At 42.2% G+C, this 21783-nt stretch overlaps 1 protein-coding gene across 1 annotated transcript; it reads left to right on the top strand.

Annotated features, from left to right (window-relative positions):
• Positions 1-5297: 5297 nt before the first annotated feature.
• On the top strand, positions 5298-6001 carry LOC311049667 (cytochrome b-c1 complex subunit 6, mitochondrial-like). Its single transcript, XM_084063428.1, has one exon. The coding sequence runs from the start codon at positions 5504-5506 to the stop codon at positions 5780-5782; it is 279 nt and encodes a 92-aa protein (XP_083919554.1). The 5' UTR covers positions 5298-5503; the 3' UTR covers positions 5783-6001.
• The last annotated feature ends 15782 nt before the right edge of the window (positions 6002-21783 follow it).

Here is a 21783-nt window from a genome sequence, read left to right as displayed (position 1 = left end):
GATTCAGCTATTTGTTATGTTGTTGTTTATTGAATTACTCATGGTACATAAAACATTTATTATGAAAATGACATTGTAATTATAACATTATTATTGACTTGATATATATATATAGGTGGAAAAAGTACTCAAATGTTTTACTTAAGTAAACGTATCAATACTGCAATGTAGAAGTACTCAGTTACAAGTAAAAGTCCAGAATTCAAAATTTACTTGAGTAAAAGTACAAAAGTATTGGTATCAAAATTTACTTAAAGTACCAAAAGCAAAACTACTAAAATGTTTGAAAATAGCAGATCTACAAGCTCAAAAACGCGTCGCGATGCGACACGTTGTGAGCGTGTGGATTGGCTATTTTCAAATAGGTTAGGTATAAAATAGGACTAAAGTGATTAATGTATGTGTTATAATGTAATCATTCATATCTGCAAAGTAACTAGTAAGTAAAGTTTATTAATTGTAGTGGAGTAAAAGTACAATATTTGCCTCTGAGATGTATGGAGTAGAAGTAAAAGTATTGGAAATTAGACATACTCAAGTAAAGTACAAATAGCTCAACATTTTACTTAAGTAAAGTACTTGAGTACATGTACTTAATTAATTTCCACCACTGGTTATAGCTTGCAGGTGGTTACGTTCAGACATGGGTTTGATGTAGTTTAATTACTTCACTGTATTTAAGGTTTAGTGTAGAGTTTGGTGCAGGATCTGGGAAGAGTGTCTAAATACTTTAAACTGTTTTTAATTCATTCATTTTAAATATATCTACAATATGAATGTGATTGCAACAAAATAAAAATCTAGTAATTGTGTTGCTGTGTTTTGTCTGAGAGAACCACTAATAGACCTCACAAGCTCATTAGATTGTATCAACATAGAAACATTGGTTGCAGCATCCCAATATATACATTAACTAAAGGGCACTCCACGGAGTGCAGGCCATCACCAGGCTGGGTGGCCTACCCCTGGGCTATGTCAGTCAGGGGTTTCAGGCAAAAGGATGTGAGGAAGCTGCGGGGGTGAATAGCATTTGTACAACAACATACGGTTGACCTTTTTGCATTAAGTGGAAGAGAACATGATTTTGGAGGTGTGCTCTAGGGCAGTGGTTCCCAAACTTTTTAGCTCAAGACCCGAAAGAGAATTTAGACGTTTGCCAGGGACCCGAACTTGTGAAAATAGCAGATCTTTTCATTTCACTTCATCTGAAATAATTGTTAGTGAATATTTAACCATTAGATCATCTATATTCTATGTCGATCAGGGGTGTGATAAAATGGTTAATAGGTTGCCTAAAGTGGGATGGCCCATTTTATCCAGAATGATTGGTATGAATATTTAATCATTTTGCTAAAGTGCCAAATTACAACAAGTTGTCTCAAGACACTTTACTTGTAGAGCAGAGACCTGACATTGTTCTATCCTGACCAAGCAATTTCAACAAAAGTCCCCTTAACTAGAATAAACGTCAGGTAGACCCAGGCTCTAGGGTGGGCGGCCATCTGCCTTAACCGTATCAGGGGGGAAAGAAAGAGAGAGACAGATCATCTGTGTTCTGTGACCGGCTCTTTTGATCTGGGTTGTGAATGGTTATAACTTGCAGGTGGTTTAGTGTAACCTAATTTTACCAAGGAGCTGGAGAGACAGGGAGACCTCTGTTACTGGACAAACACTATAGCAATTATCTCTAAGACAATTTAGAGCTATTTGACACTTATCTTATCACACACGCACACGCACACACACACACACACACACACACACACACACACACACACACACACACACACACACACACACACACACACACACACACACACACACACACACACACACACACACACGTGAAAAGAATGGAGAAAAACTGATGGATAAAATGACTTCAGTGTTTTATTTTAAAGAGAGGTGTCTTAACAAAAACAAACAGGGAAAAGGGCTGGTGAGTGCCAAATCAATAATACAAATATATTAATAAAAAAAATAATATATATATATATATATATATATATATATATATAATATATATTCAGCGATACAGGGGCCAAGGAATAAAAGGTCAATATAGAATAATAGCACAACAAGAATTGTGTCATAAATTCTGTTATCATTGAGTTTGCAATTTATTGTAGACAACACAGATGTATTGTCTATTTATTTCTAGACAACACAGATGGATTGTAAGTATTCTAATTCATACATTTTGTCACCGTAGCGACAATATGTGGTTAGTCGGCTTCATATTCCGACAGTGGATGTCGGGGGTGCCCTTCTGCCATTGTAAGAAGTTAACTTAAAATATAACTAATATAAAATATGCTAAGTAGTGCCGGCACTTTGTTTTCAAGCACAGCAGGGTGGACACCTACTGTACATTAACACAAGCAATGCAACAAACTAAGTAAGCTGGTGAGGAAGTTTCATAGTTGAGAGGTAAACAGGACAGTCTGGAAGTAGCTACAGAGGGGAGGATGAAGAGGAAGCTGGCTATCCTGATGAACTCCTCTAATCCGTTCTATGTGCTAGTGGGGACGAGGAGCAGTCAGCCACAGATTCATCCTCCCAGGGTCAGCACATCATGATTTGATCAGTCCTTTGAGTAGCCAGTATCCATCAGGCTCCATAAGTTATCTATTAATAGCATGGTCTCCTTTCTCTCAAGCTCAGTCGATTCTGTTTCTATGGCTTATTGCTCATATTGTATATTGCGCTTTGCATATTGCATTGCTTGGCCCCCGTATTGCTGCTTGCAGCTATATATCTTTTGTTTGTTCTTTTGTTAGTTTGTTATAACTATAAATAACCTATACAACACATAATCACCATATTGAAAAGATAAGTATCCGTGCACTTCTTTCTTATTGGTTGACGCCAGGTCAACCAACGTTCACCAATGTTGAACTCCACACGTTGAACGTGACGTATGAACGTGGAGGAGCCTCTTTCTTTAGTGTTGATGAAGCGAAATTATATCATTATATTGCTTGGCACTGATGATCTTGTTTTCCTAAAAAGCTGTGAGCTGAGAAACAGGGCTTAGTCTGCTATCCGCTAGATAAGGGCCGGAATGTACAGGTCGCAGGTGCAGCTGCCAGCAGGAGAGCGGGCCCTTGTTTTACGACTGTGCATGGGAGAGAAGATAGCACAAACCAGCTCAGTAGAAGAGATCAAATGTTTTGTTGTTTTCCTTTCTTAGCCAATTATAAGCTGACAGTCAGGGAAGAAAAAGTCAGTCTATCTGTGTGCGTTGCTGGTGTAGGATGTACGTGTATGTTGTGTGACTGTTAAGTCTTTCTATTATCATTGTCTCCGCCAGGCCGAAAGGCATGGCGAGAGAGTATGTTTTCCACCCCGTCCGTCCGTCCGTGTGTCCGTGTGTCCGTCTGTCACCAGCTAATCTCCGGCACCGTTGGCCCGGTCGCTCCAAAACTGTGCACACACACTCCCTGGATGCCAATTCAGAACCTCTTACCCAAGTTTTTCACATGGGACTGTTATAGCGCCACCAGGAGGCCGATTTGTGCAAAACCCATTTATTTACATTACTCCTACAGATTTTATCCAAACGTCATGCAAATCGGTACACAGTATCTCTATGGTCATGTGATCAACACGGATCTGTCCGATTTGCCATATTCCATCCTCATTGCCTATGGTTGGCTTCCAAAGTTTGCAGGATTGGTCCGTTTTGAACAAAAAGCCTCAAACTATGCACGCAGCTTGCGATTTCCGTGAAATTTCACACGCACATTCCCACTAGGCCGAGGAAGAAATGCCACCCTTTTCACATTGGCCTGTTATAGCGCCACCAGCAGGTCTAATTTAGCAAAACACATTTTTGGAACAAAATGCCTCAAATCATGAATGCAGTGTCTGATTGCTGTGAAAGACCTAAGAATAAATGACACCCTTTTCACATTGGCCTATTATAGCGCCACCAGGAGGCCAGAATAACGTAACTGACCTGGCGGAGACCTGTGCTCCGAGGAGCACTTTTTCTAGTTTAATATTGTATCTGAGTCAAGGTATTTGCTGATCTTTTGAGTTTCAATTCCGCTAGACTTTTAGACTGGAGTCTAAAGCAAGGATTTCCACATCAGTGTTTTGCCAGTTGCCAGTTTCCAGTTTCCAGAAATGTTTTCTTAATATTCAGTTTTTTGTTATTTAAACAAAAACTGCAACTATAACCGATACACCTACATGATCAACACATAACGACACATAATCATAATGGAGTATTTCGTCTCTGTCGGTCGGGTGGAAACCTCATAATTCCAAAACAGTAACTTTTCAGGATTCAGATCTACAAGCAGATCCACACGCTCAAAACGCTTCTCGCTGCGTTTCACAGCTTTGGTTGCTACTTTGAAGATTTTGATTATTACAAATGTTCACCAATGTTGAACTCCACGTGTGGAATGTGACGCGTCAACGTGGCTTAAAGGAAACTCCACTCCTTAACAGCACCCATAGAATGGTAATAACAGACAACCACACTAATCATCATAAATATATGACGATAAGCTCCTCAGCTGGTTTATTATTAGTTATTTTTTATAGATATATATTTTTTTACAGACACATGCATATTAAAACCTGGGAACTGCCCAGTACAACCACAGTCTTGTACTGATGGTCACTGAGAAGCTCCACTGGAGTAGTTGTGGATTCAGTGCCTTGGAGTGAGAATCAGCAAGTATACATGAAGTGTTCACTTCAGCGGGTTTTGCCGAAGTGTTGACTGACTTATCTGTTTCTGTTATTGGATGGACCGTCTCCTCAGGCTATGGGATGGAAACTACGCTGTCGACTCCATATACACGTAACTCCATATATGGGCATAAAAGGGGCACAGGCAGAAAGATATAGAAATCTCCATATATGGGCATAAAAGGAACACACACAGACAAACGGGTACAATGGCTAAACCATAACAGGGTTGGGCATGCATTAGCATTTCATTGCTGTCGGGCAGAAACCTCTTATCTCCATAGTCTAACTTTTCGTGTTTTTTTGTAGGCTAAATTAACGCCCTACTTGATCACACTACAGCGTCACACAAACGCATCAAAAGTAGCAGATCTGCAAGCTCAAAACACGGCGCGAAACAATAACTTCTCAAAAAGTGCTTATCGAAAAATGATCAACGTAGTATGGAAATGCTCCGAATATTTCCAGCTTCTCTGAAACATAATCAAAAGAAAATATTGGACAGTATTGTCAAACGGCACACGCTCATTTAGGTCAAATAGCTTAAGGGTTACAATGGAGAGAGAGCATACCCCCCCCCCCCCCCCTCAAGGGGCGCTCTTTGGCGGTGACGCATTTGCCGGTCTGAGGCCTATCTGTGACATCCGTGATGTCAGTACTATGACATCAGCACTCTGAGTCCGTCTATATATTTCGGTAGACACGTCGATCGGCTTGTTTTATCGTCTGTACCCGTTTGACCGAGTTTGGCAGTTACGACACCGCTGGGATTTCTTTCCGATTTTGTACCGTGAATATGGTTTCTGAAAACGAGACGATCGCTTACGGCAAGCCCAGCGACGAGGAGGAAGATGAGGATGAAGATGAAGAAGAAATGGTGGACCCCATAGAAGCAGTACGGGCCAAGTGTGAGCAGACACAACACTGTGCCCACCTGAAGGAGCGTCTGCAGACGTGTGCAGACCGGGTGAGCTCCAGGTCCAACACACTGGAGGACTGCACCGAAGAACTGTTTGACTTTCTGCATGCACGTGACCACTGTGTACCAGGCAAGCTCTTCCACAAGCTGAAATGAACCTCATGTCCATATCCTACTACTTTAATTGAAATTACCTCCAAAACTTTTCCGGGGTTGGTCAACACACGAACACTCCACTTGCTCCGAAACTTGCCACAGACTGTTGATCAGAGCTCTGGCTATTATTTAGGCTTCTTTCTCCGCCTTCAATGTATTTACATATTGTACGGTTAATATAAAACTACATTTCCTACTACATCTTAACATTTTAGCCACAGCAGCTTTCCTTCTTTTGATCCGGCCTAGATGTGAGGGCCACGAAGCGGCCCAAACCTCTAGTCTTCTTAATTACAGTCATGTGTTGTTCCACAGTGGTAGACAAAGTACTTAACCCCAGTACTTGAGTCAAGTGTAGATACCTCCTGGTCAAATGTTGCTCAACTTAAATACTGTACTTGCTTTTATTCAAAAAATCTTTTTAATATCAGTACATTGCTGAATTGAAAATACTTTCCAAACATAGACAACAAATGGTGAAAACAGCCGATCTACAAGCTCACAACGCATTGTGATGTGACACGTGAGACTCCCCAGAAATAAATAAAACATAAATCGAGACTGTTTTTGAAAATGGCAACCGCGTTGTGAGTTTGTGCAAGTGTGGGAACGATACAAATTGGGAATGCGTGCCCCACCCGTTTATGCAATACCCATACCTGTCAGAGCACTCATTGTACCCGCTTGTCTGTCTGTGTTCTCTCGTTCTCTATCTGTCTGTCTTTATCTCTTTTATGCCCATATATGGGCACACAGAGATCACTGGCTCTTTCATAGCTGTATATCTGAATATCTGAATGGTCTTGATCTACAGCAATATGCAAAAAATATCTTATATCCAATAAATGCCCAAAATCTCTGTACGTACTGTACAGTTACCACTACATATTGAAACAGGACAATGCACTGGAACAGAATTAGACCAAATACTACGTGGCTACTTTGAGCTTTGTGAATCGGAGGATGAAACCCATTTTCTACTGTACTGTTCATTTTATGACGATTTAAGAAAAACACTCTTTGACAAAGTACCATCACATTTGGTTATTTGATAACCATACATTTGCAATTTTGAATTATATATCCATAAAGCCTGGAACATGCAAACTTATATGCATAGTGGCACAGATGGATCATACCAACTTATTTTGTATTTCTAAGCATTGTTTTTTTTCCAGATCTACAAGCTTAAGGTGCGTCGCTTCACGCTGCCTTTCGAGCTTGTGGATCTGCTACTTTTGATGCTTTTGTTAAAGTTAAAATATGGAGATAAGAGGTTTCTGCCCGACAGCAACAATATGGTTATTGGTGCTACTTATATACTACAGTGGGAGGGTCCCCCATCCCACCCCTGTTCATCTTTCCTGACAGAAGAGGATGATTTCCAAGATCGTAATAAGACACCACTGATGCCTTGCATCTGAAGACCTGGGCCTGCTGAGGAAAAGGTCTTGCTTCAGGAGCATGCCTAACTTCCTTCATCCCTACTTTATGTTCCCTCAGCTCTAACCCTAACCCTAGCCATATAGATCTGAGAGAACATAGGGACTGACAAGATGAACACTCTGATCCATCACCCCCAGCAGCAACATGTTTCCCTACACTTATCCATCAATGACAACAAGCTACCTGCATGGTTGCAAAGCTGTTCTTGTTGACAGCGTTTTACGTTTGGAGAGGAAACGTATGTGCGCATGTTGGTCTTCTAGCATCATATTCCAGATATTGCACCTCTTCCTCCTGTCACGAGTGAACTCCGACTCTCAGACCCCACCCTTATCTGATCTTTACTCACCTCTGTACAAAGATGTTGTTGATTATGACAAAGCTAATGATGATACAGTTGAAAGTGAAACTTGTGCTGGTAATGATGCTCATTCATAAGCCAGCTGTCACTCTGTAGTTTTTAAGCTGAACTGGAAAACATACTTCAACATCAGTTTCATGCCCCTTTAATGCCCATTTAAAAAAATGCATTTTTTAAATGCATGGTGTAGATCCTTTAAGTTTTCAACAGTCTCATTTGGCACAATGTTACGTACATGCCCACCACCACGGAGTCTGGGTTCTAATCCATCGTGATGCATCCGGCTTTGTCAAGTGTCTGTTCTAACACAATAGATCTATTTGAAAGTTATTTAAAAAAATCATCAATCATTTGTACAGAGTTACAATTGTGTAATTAAATTAACACTGAGAATTCTACTATGTGTGTGTGGGGGTAACACTCGCATGGAGCCAGAAAAGGCACTCACTTTTATGGGGTACAACAGATACACTTTATAAGTGTATCTTATAAAGTTTCTCTCCTCCTCTACTGATTCTCCCTCTGTCCTCAAACCCAGGTCCAGCTCATCAGTGAATAACCTTCCCTCAACTCCGCCTCAACATCCCATTGGTTCCCCAATAATCAGTCCACCAATCATCTCCATTCAATTCCTATAAATACACCTGTGAACTTGCAATCAGCCCTTCTCCCTGGCTTCCGCCATGCTCAGACAGAGACAGTTCTGTTTGTGTTCAGACCTACAGTCTTGTGTCAAATCCAGGCCTGTTTCATGTGTGTCACAGCCTTCTGTCAGTATATTGTTTCAGGGAAATGTTAGGTAAGATTTGGGGTACCCTGTACATTTTCATCACATAGTTAAACACATTAGCTAAGGTGTGAGTGCCAACCTCTGTATTTTTGATTGTTAATGTAATACGTTTAGTTTAATTGTGTTTAGAGAAGTCATTTTTGAGTGGTGCCAACCACTCCTATATCTGACTTTGTCCGTGTGTCCGTATGTATGTATGTCCAATAAACAAACATTGATGATAACATCAATACGGGGGTCAATACGGGGCTCATCAAAGGCACCACTCTCTTCACACAGGGTGTGATTTTTTTTTTGGTTTTATGGTATTTTGATTTGGCACTCACAAGTCAGTTTTCCATGTCTTTGTAAAGACGCTAGTTATTAAAACACTATTCATTTTATCCATCAGTTTTCAGTTCCAACCAACCAAAAAAAAAAAAAAAAAAAAATCTTTTTTTCATTTTATTTTTTTTATTTTTCCACACAGAACCAGGCGATAACATGCATACAAACTGGCTCAATAGCGCCCCGTGCCAAACAGGACAATGTGGTATTGCAGGTGAAAGTGCTTTATAAGCCAGAGAGAAGTTAGTTGGAATGAGTATATCTGAGGCTTGATTTAGGCTCAAACCTTTTGAAAAACGTTTGAGGGACATAAACAATATGATAATAAATATTATTATTATTTTTTAAATTCATGGTGTAGACCCTTTAATCCCCTAGACCGCCTATTAGGGACATAACAGTAACATGTAAATATTACAGTATGTATTTGTATTCCGTCAAATGTTGAACATAGCTGACAGACCTTTTTGATGGGCCCATCTCTCCCTGATATGGGAACCAAAATGCTAGTATTTCCTGATAATTATAAAATGTGTCCCTGCGGGACATGTGAACATACAGTAACAGTTGCAGGAGCGACTTAGAAAGCATAATGACGTATGTTTTCCTTAGCCACCTTAAACCAACGTCCATATTAATAACGAACAATCTAAACATCGTTATACATTCTCTGAATGAAGGTTATGAAAAAAAATACATGTATCTCTAGAAATGTTATCAAAACATATTTTAATGCTGACACATCTTAAAATAATCAGGATTAAAGGAATGGCAGCCATATTGTTTGTTTCCACTGAAAATAATCTGACCAGTCACATGATGTGGATGTTTATGTGAGCCGTGTCACGTGCGTAAATGGATGGCTGACTGAGCCGGGGTTCTCCTTCCATTCCGACATCTCGCCACTCCGACTAGTGGCTTCCGCGTGCGGTTAGGGTTAGGGTTAGGTATAGGGTTCGTCAACGTCGGAAAGGCAACATGTCGGAAAGGCGAAATGCACCCGACTGAGCCATTTCAAAAGGTAGGAGGGACATACTGAATGTCCCTTGGAATTAATAAAGGTTTATGATAAGTGATAATAATATGCATACCGTTATTTATAAAGCGCTCTTCAAAACAGTGTTACAAAGTGCTTTACAGAAAGGATAAAGTAACATGATAGAACTAAGGAGTTAAAACAGTCAAGTAAATAACAAACATCACCAATGGCATCAATAAAACAAGTAAAAGCACACAGCAATGTACGATATAAGAATGTCTTGGTGTAATATGCTTTCAGGGGGGATTTAAACGATGTCGCAGACTTTGCTAGCCATAGATCCTCAGGCAGGATGTTCAAAAGTAGGGCGGTACTACCTAAAAATCTATGGTTCAGATAGAAGCCACGCGGGCAAGCTTGGAGAACTTCTTAGACCTTGTCTCATCATCTTCTTCTCGATGCCCTGCCCTGGAGAGAAAAACAACAGGTAGACTTGATGTATACTCCATCGCATAACGGCATCGCTTACTGACAAGAACAGTTCTTCATGCTAACAATGCAACGCGCCGCCACATGTTACTGTAGCGTGAAGTTCTGTTCTCGTCGGCAGGCGACACTGTGATACCACGGAGTAAAGAACGGATTAACTCATGGATCGAGGGATACATTTCCAGCACGGCATTGTTCTTCAATTCACTGTACACTTGAGTTCAAATTTCCGAATGAATATTAGATGTGTCAGTGATGCTTACTTGTTGCTGAATTAGAGCTAAAAGAAACCTTTTAATTCTATTTGTGCCATCTAATGCAGTGGTTCTCAAAGTGGGGTCTGGGGTTCCCCAGGGTCAAGAATTACCCTGTTCAGGTCGGCACAGTGTTGGGATTTTGTTGTAAGTTGTTGCAAGCGGTTGCAAGTTGCAACTCCTTGCATTGCAAATAATTGTTGTGGACTGGGCTTTAGAGAGTAGCACCGTAAAGACCATAAAGGGGCACTCGTTGGACCGGAAATCTCCACCAGGAGGCATGCCCCAACTACACAGTGTGATGCAGTAACGTCAAACTGTTTATCCCACACCCAGAACTCACCTAACCCCTGCTCATTATGGACAGCGTAAAGCAACTTGTAATGGAGCAGAGGTCTTCAAGATAAAAACGCTCACCCCAAAACACAGTCGCCCCGGGGCATTCCGGCAGTATTCACCTGGTATTCATAAACGTAACCTCAGTAACCAATATTTAAACCTAACCTTATTACTAAATGTAACCTCAGTAAAACTATGCTTAACCCTAAACTTATTTCTAACCTTATCCTCAGTAAAACAAATACAAGAATATAGCTGCAAGCAGCAATAATATGGGGCCAGTGAATGCAGAAAGAAAAAAGAAAGAAGCAATGATAAGTAAAATGCACAATAAGCCATAGAAACATAGAAGACTGTTTCAGTTTTGGTTTCGGACCATGACGGAGCCGTGCAGTCTCCGTGAAGGACCACCGAGGGAGCTAAAGCGACCAAGTTGCCGTCCTGAGCGGTGCGCCGTTGGAGTTATGTACCGATAGGCACAGAATCGTAAATAATGTTGTGGGGACTGCTCCGCCTCCAAGTAGGTCAGTAGCTCCTGATTACGGCCAATGAATGATCTGACAAATCGTGGGTAGGTCCGTATATCGCCTACTCGTCGCCTACTCGCCCATGCAATGGTCTGATAAAACGTGATAATCTCCCATTCAATGCATTGATAGCATTCGAAGCCGGTCAACCAGCGACCTACGGACTCACAGGCTGCCTCTCTTCTCATTGAGCTAGATATATGGCTTCCCTGACAGTATCTGTTGACATGTATAATTATTTCCGTCCATTATGAACCAAGCCTCTGTGTCCCGAACTACTCTAGATCACTGTTTCACAAACCATTTAGCAATAAAGCTTTTTTTTGTCTCCTCGGAACGAAAACTAGTGAAAGTATCCGATCTACAAGCTCACAAAGGGTTGCTATCTGAAAAGTTATCTTCATGTTATCTTTAAAAATTGCACATGCATTATTTGATGCAGTCATGTTTCGTGCGATGCAATTAAAAAGTGGAATGACTCACCCACAGACAGACAGACAGACAAAAAAGCAAAGTGCAATAATAGCACAATAACACATGGAAACGGAATAGATTGAAATTGAGACAAAGCAAATGATTCCAACAGGCAAACCTACTTTTCAGCTCGACCCAGCTGAGGTGGTCATACATAGGATGCAGGGGGCAATCCCAGGTTAAGAACCTCACTCATGGACACCTCAACCTATTGCATTGACAGAATCGAACTCTCAGGCTGAGACACGACCTGTAGTGCTATAGCTTCGTCCAAGCTGAAGTTGTCTGTTGAAGATCATAAACTTTTGCCTTCTGTCATAAACCAAGCCCCTGTTTCACTAACACTAAGATCACTCGTTCACAAACCATTTACCAATAGAGAAATTGTATGTCTCCTTGCAACCGAAACCAGTGAAAGCAGCCGATCTACAAGCTCAGAAACACGTTGCTATCTGAAAAGTTTTGAGATTGTAGATCGGCTATTTTCAGAATGAAGTATGTCATACATTGAAAAAACATACTCTCAAATAAGCATTTCAGGTTATCTTTAACAATTGTACTTGCATTAATTGACACAATCATGTTGTGTGCAATGCAACTTAAATGAAGTCTGCATCAAGTGAGGCTTGAACTGGCAACCTTGAGGTTCTAAGGCACATACTGTACTTAAAGGGATTGTAGGCAACATTAAGCCTAAATTAAAAAAAATATTTATATATATATATATTTTGCATTTTCTCCTCTCTATCAGCCACTATATAATGATGCTGGGGTGTTTTCCTGCATTGAAACACAGTCCTCTTTATGAAATCCGTATTTTCCCTACTGTTTATGTTTATGTTACGTTTGTCCGGGTCGTAAATTAACGCACGCATGTGCGCGTCCGTGCGCGTCCGTGCCCGTGTGAACTTTTTACTTTCGGTTTTAAAACGCTCTCAAACTTCGTTTTTGAGGCACAGAATTTACTTTTAAGATAGCGTGTGGATAGAATTTAGTTGTTTAACTTCATATATGTGGTCAATTTATCATGAAAGAGCCTATTTAATAATAAAAATTCAGAGAACCGTAGGGGCGGGCAGTTCCGCGAATTGTATCCACATGAGGCAACCTATTTTGGGCATGGCCCATTTTAAAAGTCCCCCCTGCGTCACCCCCTGGTGGTCGGGGAAATGAACTGCTGGAGGGGCGGTGTTTGACAACAGTTTTTTTCTTTGATTATGTCTGAACTCGCCTACAATCCCTTTAAGCGAGAAGCCATTGGACCAACAGACTAGATCATGTGAAAAAGGATCACACAGATGATACGGTTTCACACAAATAGCTGAAAAATCCTGGGTTTAAGTGTTTTTCAAACTGCTCAAAATTGCGGACAATCTAAGGCCGGTGCTTACTGGTCAACGTGATAGATGTGTTCCTCATGAGTCAAGGCACATGTGTAAGCAGGTTTAATGGCTGTCGGCCAAACGAGGCATGACTTTTGCCTGTTTAAAGTTTGCATTTTCGAAAAATTGCTATAGCGCCCCCGTTTGACCAATTGGAGTAATATTGGTTTCAGTGATATTTGGAATGACCCTCTACATTACTGCACATTTTCAAAGAAATGTGAGTCTGCATGTATGTGTTAGGGGCAGATGAATAATTGTCATAAAACTGCAATATTCATTGGCTCATTAAAGCTTCATTTTTTCACTTAGAAAAAATCCGCCCACAACGTTTTGTCGGCATCGGTCCAAAGTTGATGTGTAAAACGTTTCGTGCAGATTACTCAAAAATCCCAGGAGGAGATAGGTTTGAACTGTTTTTCATATAATTCAAAATGGTGGGAGATCTAAAGGTCAGAGGTCAAAAGTCAGAGTGTGAAAGTTGTTCATCATGAGTAGACGCATGTGTGTATTGAAGTTTAATGGCTGTAGGTCAAACAGGGCATGAGTTGTACCTGTTCAAAGTTGGCATTTTTAATTGAGTGCTATAGCGCCACCTTTTGACGAAAGATTGTGAGATTTATTTCTTGATAGTTTTTCATGACCATCTATCATATGGCAGAGTTTCGTAAAAAGCGTATGCACGGTTCAGCCAGAACTGCGAAAAGTGGCAGAAGAAGAATCGGGAGAATAATGCCAATATCAAAACGGAGCCATGCTGGCAGCCTGGCCCCGTAAATACAAGAACCGCTGGTCCGCGAATAAAATGGGGGCGAGTGTGTTTTGGGGCGAGTCTTCCCTTTGATAGATCTGTTTATGAATGATCTTGGTATCTGTCATCATTATCACATTCTAGTGTCATCTTTGGCCTAACTCAGCCTGGCCCCATAAGTCTTTTCACGGTCAAACTGACACGTTTCACCTAGAAGTCAGGGCTTTTCTACATGTGTCTAATAAACATTTTGCAGTAGACAGATTTCAGCCTGTCTGAAGCTTTGTTGTTGCAATTCGGCTTGAGGTATGTCATAATATTGTTAGTTAGAAGGAAATGTTGTCAGCACACTACTATACAGGAGTTTTGTGTCCCTCCAACGCAATAAGAAAATCGCACCCTGTGTGAAGGAAGCGGTGCCTTTGATGAGTGGCCTCCTGGTGGCGCTATAATAGGGCGGGGCGGGGCTTCAGCAATTAATGCTCGTCCCTATTGGTGGTGTAAGTCCACAAACCAAATTCGGACTGGGTGGCATGCTGCTAACTGGAGTTATGGCTGTTTAAAGCCCAGCCAATAGGAAGACAGAGGGAGCGGGGCTTACTACATTTCAGTTCGTCCCTATTGGTGGTCTGAGTCCACGTACCAAATTTGTACTCAGTAGCATGCTGTGAACTGGAGTTATGGCTGTTTAAAGCCCAGCCAATGGGAAGACAGAGGGGGCGGGGCTTATGTAATTACAGTTGGTCCCTATTGGTGGTATTAGTTGGACTTGGTGGCATATGCTGCAAACTGGAGTTATAGCTGTTTAAAGCCAGTGGCCTCCTGGTGGCGCTATAATAGGGCAGGGCGGGGCTTCAGCAATCAATGCTCGTCCCTATTGGTGGTCTAAGTCCACATACATGCTGCGAACTGGAGTTATAGCTGTGTAAAGCGCTGTTTAAAGCCAGTGGCCTCCTGGTGGCGCTATAATAGGGCGGGGCGGGGCTTCAGCAATCAATGCTCGTCCCAATTGGTGGTGTAAGTCCACATACCAAATTTGGAGTTGCTGGCATGCGAACTGGAGTTATAGCTGTGTAAAGCGCTGTTTAAAGCCAGTGGCCTCCTGGTGGCGCTATAATAGGGCGGGGCGGGGCTTCAGCAATCAATGCTCGTCCCAATTGGTGGTGTAAGTCCACATACCAAATTTGGACTTGCTGGCATGCTGCCAACTGGAGTTATAGCTGTTTAAAGCCCGTGCTCAAACGGACATCCGAGCCAGTGGCCTCCTGGTGGCGCTATAATAGGGCGGGGCGGGGCTTCAGCAATCAATGCTCGTCCAATTGGTGGTGTAAGTCCACATACCAAATTTGGACTTGCTGGCATGCTGCCAACTGGAGTTATAGCTGTTTAAAGCCCGTGCTCAAACGGACATCCGGGCTCAAACGGACATAACGGACAAACGGACATACGGACGGACATAGTCAAGAGTAGAGCGGCTGGCACCGCTAAAAAGACATTGGGACGCTGTTTAAACTGTGATAAACTGTGCCACATCATCATCATCTTCATCCTCATCTTCCCACTCTGACCAATGGAAGGAGTTCACATTGCGCCCCGGAACTCATCTGTGTCTAAACCTATGATGCCATTATTTATGTTACCGACCAGATAAGGGTCTGTTTATAACTCCTTGCATTTGACTGTTTGGGAAGGGAGTGCCACTTAGCCTAACAACATCTGGGTATCCGTCAACCTCTGTCCGCTCTCTGGAATAAATGTAAACAATGGCTGCCTGTCTGTGAGTCTTCTTATTATCTCTGTGAAATTAATCTGAATCTCATAGGGTGATAAGACAATAGCCATTACCCTTCAAGATGCAAGGAGACAGGGATACCCAGATACGTCAGACTACTTCAATAGCATAAAATACACACACAGGCACAACACCAGAAGGAGCTCCACTGATATCACTCAACCCAGATTCAGCACAAACATGGGGTCAAATTCGTTCTACTACTATGCCACCAAAATGTGATTTTGACCAATCTGTATGGTAGAGTATGTTAATACAATATAACTTATACAATTGGGGTGGTTCTTTCGTCTCCCTGCTCTTCTATTGAGACATTGAGATCCTGTGTCAAGGTAGACATAACCTTTGGCACGATCCTGGTTTGACACCAATTTTGTGTAGAAAAAGGAGGAAAAAGTAAATGTCCACACATGATAGGTTGCTCTCCTGTCTTTTCTTTATCATTTTAACCAAACAACGTTTTGCCCATGCAGGCCTTCATCAACTTGATATGTTGTTGTTTGATTAAATAATAAATGACGGGAGAGCAACCTATCGTGTTTATTTCCTTTTTCTTCACTTGATAATCTTTTGGGTCCAGCACCAGGTTTAAAGAACTGTGGGGATGTGCATTTCCTACACCTTTTTTTTACCAAAAATTTGACCTAAAGGTCAAAATTATTTCTTTCCACAGAGCAAGCTGGCAGGCTCTATTAGCTCAGTGGTAAAAAAGGTCAGCACTTAAGGCCTTTGCACACAGGGTGCGATTAGTCAATCAGTTTTTACTGCGAAAAAACGCACAAATCGAACTGGGTTCGATTGAAAAAAAATCGCATCGCCGCATCGCATCGCCGCTCCGCATCGCCGCACGGGGTGTGCATGAGGTCATTGAGAACCATGTGTTAATTTAAAAAATGATATTGTCCATTTTTTCCTTGCGGAAAATCGCACCCTGTCTGCAAAGTCCTTTACTCAGGATACCCGGGTTAAAATCTAAGATAGAACAAGGAAGTTACAAAGTGCAGCTTTAACACTATCAATACTTCACAATTTTCACTAGTAACTCATTCAGTGCAATTGATGTGTTTCACTAGCCTGGTTCCATACCATAGACCCCGCACACTCTCTGAGTGGACTGCCTCTTGGTCTGGAGTTGTAAATGTGAACCTAAGACTTCTCCGGTACAAAATGCGTTGTCCAATGAGAGGCGGAGGTGGGCGTGGGGATCCATTAGGATTGGTTTAGGGAATTTCTAATCCCCTCCCCCTTGTAATCCCCGACACTGGAGCCAATTTCAGACTGAAGCTCCACGCAGCTTCAGTCTGATAATCAGGCTAGTGTTTCACTTGTCTTTTCCCAAAGGCCCTCGGTGCCAATGACGTGTTTGGCGTGTTTTTGTTTTATAGTGGTTTTATAAAAGATTGCGCTGTTCTCTATCACCCGAGTGATCACTTTCACTTTCAACTCACAAGGATCCGGAAACAACGTCATCCGAAGAACTGTTTAGCTTTTTCAAGGAAACAGCTGTATCTTGAGTTGACTTTGTTTGCCCTGGATTTCGCGAGACATGTTATTTTCAAATGTGCTGCTAGAAGAGAAGGGGCCGTCACGGTTGGAAAGTTTGTTATCTGGGCGACACACACTGCTGCCGGGTGTGTCCACATGTGTGTAGTGGGTTTTGTTGAATTGTCTGAATCAGACTATGTTTGTGTTCTTGCCATTTAGCATTAATAATTAACACTATCAATACTTTAGACTACTTAAAGTTCTATTATGTATTTTTTTTTGTGACAAAAATGAGATTTTCTCCAATCTATATGGCAGAGTATGTTAATACAATATAACTTATACAATTGTAGTGGTTGTATTTGGTCTCCCTGCTCTTCTATTGAGACATTTAGATCCTGTTTCTAGGTTGGACTGGACAAGACCTTAGTCGATCCTGCTGGTTTGACGCAAATTTTGACCTGAAGGTCAAATTCTATTTATCCACAGAATAAGCAGGCAGGCTCTACATATATGTGTCCCCCCGTATCCCAGGGACTGTCTTCTCGCATAGGCTGATTTTCCAGCAGAGCTGAAAGAGCAAATGAAAAAAAAAAAAAAAAATCCTCTAAAATGTTCTAAACCCACTATAGCAATCTGGTAATATCAGGCTACATATCACTTAAATGTCAGAGCTTAACTCGGCATGTAAATATGAAATAAATGAGTTAATGTGAAGTGGAATCGAAACTAACAGTAGGTCCTCCGAGCGCTAGCCGACTTTGGCTAATAATTAGCTTGTATGAGGTTACTAAACACACTCTTTTTAGCCAAACGCAGTAATGTCCGCTATCGATTACTTATCGACGCAAGTCGCGTTATTACTGCCGTAATTTTCATGTATTGTACATCCCAAAATAAAATGTATTAACCATGTTATGGTGCTGTAATGCTTAATATTTTTGCAATATAATAATGTGTATTTTTCATGGGGCTTGGAAAGAGGATCACTTCCGCATGTTCTTCTTCGGTGGTCTAAACAAAGACACGGTTGCCAGATCTTTGAGAGAGAAATAAGCAACCAGGTCAATGAAAACAAGCCCAACGATTTAAGTGACTATTAGGCTATATGAGCACTTTAAACCTATACGCATCGGCTATTTGAAAATAGACGATTTGGAAATAGCCAATCTACAAGCTCACAACAAAAATAATAATAACCAGGGGTGCACACAACTTTTTAGGTCTGGTACGCAGAAGAGCACCTGGAGATGTGACTTGGTGCGCATGGTCCCGTTCCGTTTTGTCAACGGGGGGGGGGGGGGGGGGGGGGGGTTCAGCACGGTGCCCACCGGACAGTTTTGTCAACGGGGGGGGCGAGAAAAAAAGGACGCTCTGCTTCTAAATTCCGCCGATTTTCGCCGTTTTTTTTTCTCACGCTGTTAGGTAAAGCCCCCAAGGTCGGTGCCCTGTGCTGCTGCGCTGATTTTATCCGCCAGATTGGGACGTTCACGGCATATTTTGCACCATTACGGTGCGTTCATCATCGGTGACGAGTGCCTCTAACAGCCGCTGCTGGCTGCGTGCACGCAGCGAGGCAATGCGAGGCGATGCGAGGCGACGCGAGTCATATCTCTACCCCTGTGCCTAATGGCTGTACATGGGGCCGACGGGTGCTTTAGAGTGATTGTGTGAGTGTGGCTTCAGGAAGTAAATTCCTAGCCTCGATCTCCAGGCTTTTATTTTTTAGTTTTGCTAAAAAATAAAAGCTTGGAAATTCCTGTCCCAGCTGTTGGTGCGCAAAAGCGCCTCGCGTCGCCTGATGTGGTGCGCATTTTTTATTTTGGGTGCGCATGCGCACCTGCGCACCAGTTACGTGCACCCCTGATAATAACAAATAAAGAGCAAATACCAATATTTGCAAGCAACTGTACAGAAAACGAGGTCGCTTATAATTAGTATACATGGCAACACTAGTTAGAGAGCCGTGTGTGTGTGTGTGTGTGTGTGTGTGTGTGTGTGTGTGTGTGTGTGTGTGTGTGTGTGTGTGTGTGTGTGTGTGTGTGTGTGTGTGTGTGTGTGTGTGGGTATTGAGGAATGCAAAACAAGCGTTTTCTTTGCAAACAAACACATTTATACTAGCGTGTGTGTCACCTACATAGTCAATCTATATATCATTTACAGGTACGGGCCTTGTGATTAAAATGATGCAAACCATTCCAAGATAGCATCAAAACTGACGCTAAAATCAGCGTAACAAAACATGTTTAATGAAAATAGCAGATCTACATGCTCACAACGCGTCGCCGCCTTGTGAGCTTGTAGATCTGCTATTTAAAAAAAAAAGATTTAATACTTTATTTAGAAAATACATTAATGAAACCAAATGGACCTATTTGGGTATTTTTTTTCATGTAAGCCAATAGTGAAAATGTTAAATGTTAAACAACTCAAGCCCTGTTTCAAACAGTGAAACAGTGAAATTAGAAGACAAGTTGTGAGCTTGATTGATACTTTTACTTAAGTAAAACATTAGAGTACTTTTTCCACCACTGTTGATGTTCCCAACAGGGACTTGGTGTCCAAGCTATCAAGTTTCAAAGCCCCCCCCACCCCTGATTTGAGAACAAAGCACCCTGGGACAGCAGATTGCTTTTTACCCCCGGTCTCAGTAGCGGGGGGCGGGGCGGGTGCGGGGAGAGACAGGCGACTTGAGTGAAACGAGTTGGGGAAAACACAGTCCCCACAACATCATTTACGATTCTGTGCCTATCGGTACATAACTCGGACGGCGCTTAGTCGACTAGCAGACCATCGGCCGGTCGTCGCGGGCACTCGCGCCTGGAGGCGCTCGGGCGCGACTCCTCGGCCTCAAGGTCTGCTGAGTTGGCGCGCCTCCGTCATGGTCAAAAACTATACTTTATCGGCGGAAAAAAGTAGTCCGCGGTTGTTTGAAAAAGTATTGTCCCAAGCAGGAGTCGAACCCAGACTCCCAATGCTAGTGAACTGAAAGTCTATTGACTGGCGAGGTGCGCCACTGAGACCGATGCTGAGATTGGGTATTTGGGCTGAATTAGAATGTGACAACCCCCAACGTTCCCAACTCTTCTAATGTAGAGCGAAAGAAGCACCGCCCAGTAGGCCCCTACGGGGCCTACAGGGCGGGGCTACTGAGACCGGGGCAATGCTGCTGGGATAGGTGTTAAAATCTCACAGATCAGAGAAGAGGCACTTTGAGGCCTGCTATCTCAGTTCAATGAATTTAACTGAATCTCTACAAGGCATCATTCTATAAGCCATATCTCGAAAACTGGTGGGTCAAACTGCACAAGCATGTCAATTTGTAGCTATGATTCCCTGCTTTCATATGACATGAAAAAACAAGCATGAAAAAAGCCTAGATGACTTATCCGTTGACGCGGTGGGTCACATATTCTATTAGCTCAGTGGTAAAATGGTCAGGACTTGCACAGGAGACTAGTGTTCAAATCCAGGATAGAACACGAAATTAGTGCAGCTTTAAGACAACGTAACACTATCAAGACTTAACACTATTAATACTTAACACTACTATCATTCTAGCTACTACATACTGGCTACCAATTACCGAACCCACACTGTTTATTCAGGAACAGCAATTTCTAGTTCAATTCACATCAATCTCATTGTTCTCCCCAGTTACCTTTGCAGATGAGTTCAAAGAACATACTCACTTGGCATGTCGGTAGAGAACGTCCCATGTTTTGATAGACTCCCTCTCCTTCCCCCCTCGTTTGCCTTCCTCTATGCCCTGGAGAGAAAGACAACTGATAAGCTTCATGTACTTTATATTCCATCGCACACCGGCGTTGCTTGCTGACAAGAACAGATCTGCAATTCTGTTCTTGTCGGCAAGTGACGCCCATCATACCACGGTTAAATATTACAAAACATTTTAAAGAAATATACGGAAGTACTTCCATGACCTACAGGCAGCATGTATAGATGGTGGAGAAATTGCCTCTATTTTAAGTTGAAAGCAAAACACACCCACCCCCATTTTTAAGATTATTAGAATAAGAACTATAATATCTTGATATCTGATTTTATCCAAAGTGGTATTAGACCACCCACTCAATAGAGTACACTCATACCCTCCTGTGCATCAACTATAGGGATGCCCACGTGGTTCAAGTTCTGCATGTGCTTAATCAACACCCATTATGAGGACGTCCTGGACCTTACCTCAGCAAGGGTCTTCTGGCTGAGGAAAATATCCCTACTGATAGGAAGATCTGGTCCCCTAAATGCCTGTATGGTACTTCCTGTGGTGCCTAGCTTGTCAATTCAGGAACAGCAATTTCTAGTTCAATTCACATCAATCTCATTGTTCTCCCCATTTACCTTTGCTCTCTTGCTCTCTTGCTCTCAACGAAGGCGGTCGCACTTTTCTCTCCTCCTCTCCTTCTCTCTCCTCCCGAACTCTATCTCTCCACCTCGCCTCTCTACACTACTCTATCCACGAACAACCTCGGGTGAAAACATGGATAATCTTATTAACTGGTCCTTAAGCGCCATAGACAAAATCTTCTCAACCCGGAAATCTGGACCGGAGGACCCCAACTGCCCCGATGGAACTCATCTAGC

The sequence above is a fragment of the Gymnoscopelus microlampas genome (assembly GCF_963454915.1).
Source record: "Gymnoscopelus microlampas genome assembly, chromosome: 7".
Taxonomy (NCBI): Eukaryota; Metazoa; Chordata; class Actinopteri; order Myctophiformes; family Myctophidae; genus Gymnoscopelus; species Gymnoscopelus microlampas.
This window is presented reverse-complemented; position numbering and strand designations above follow the sequence as displayed.

Bases quoted from the DNA above. Each gene is read 5' to 3' on its own strand.
- LOC311049667 (XM_084063428.1), top strand. From the start codon at position 5,504: ATGGTTTCTGAAAACGAGACGATCGCTTACGGCAAGCCCAGCGACGAG.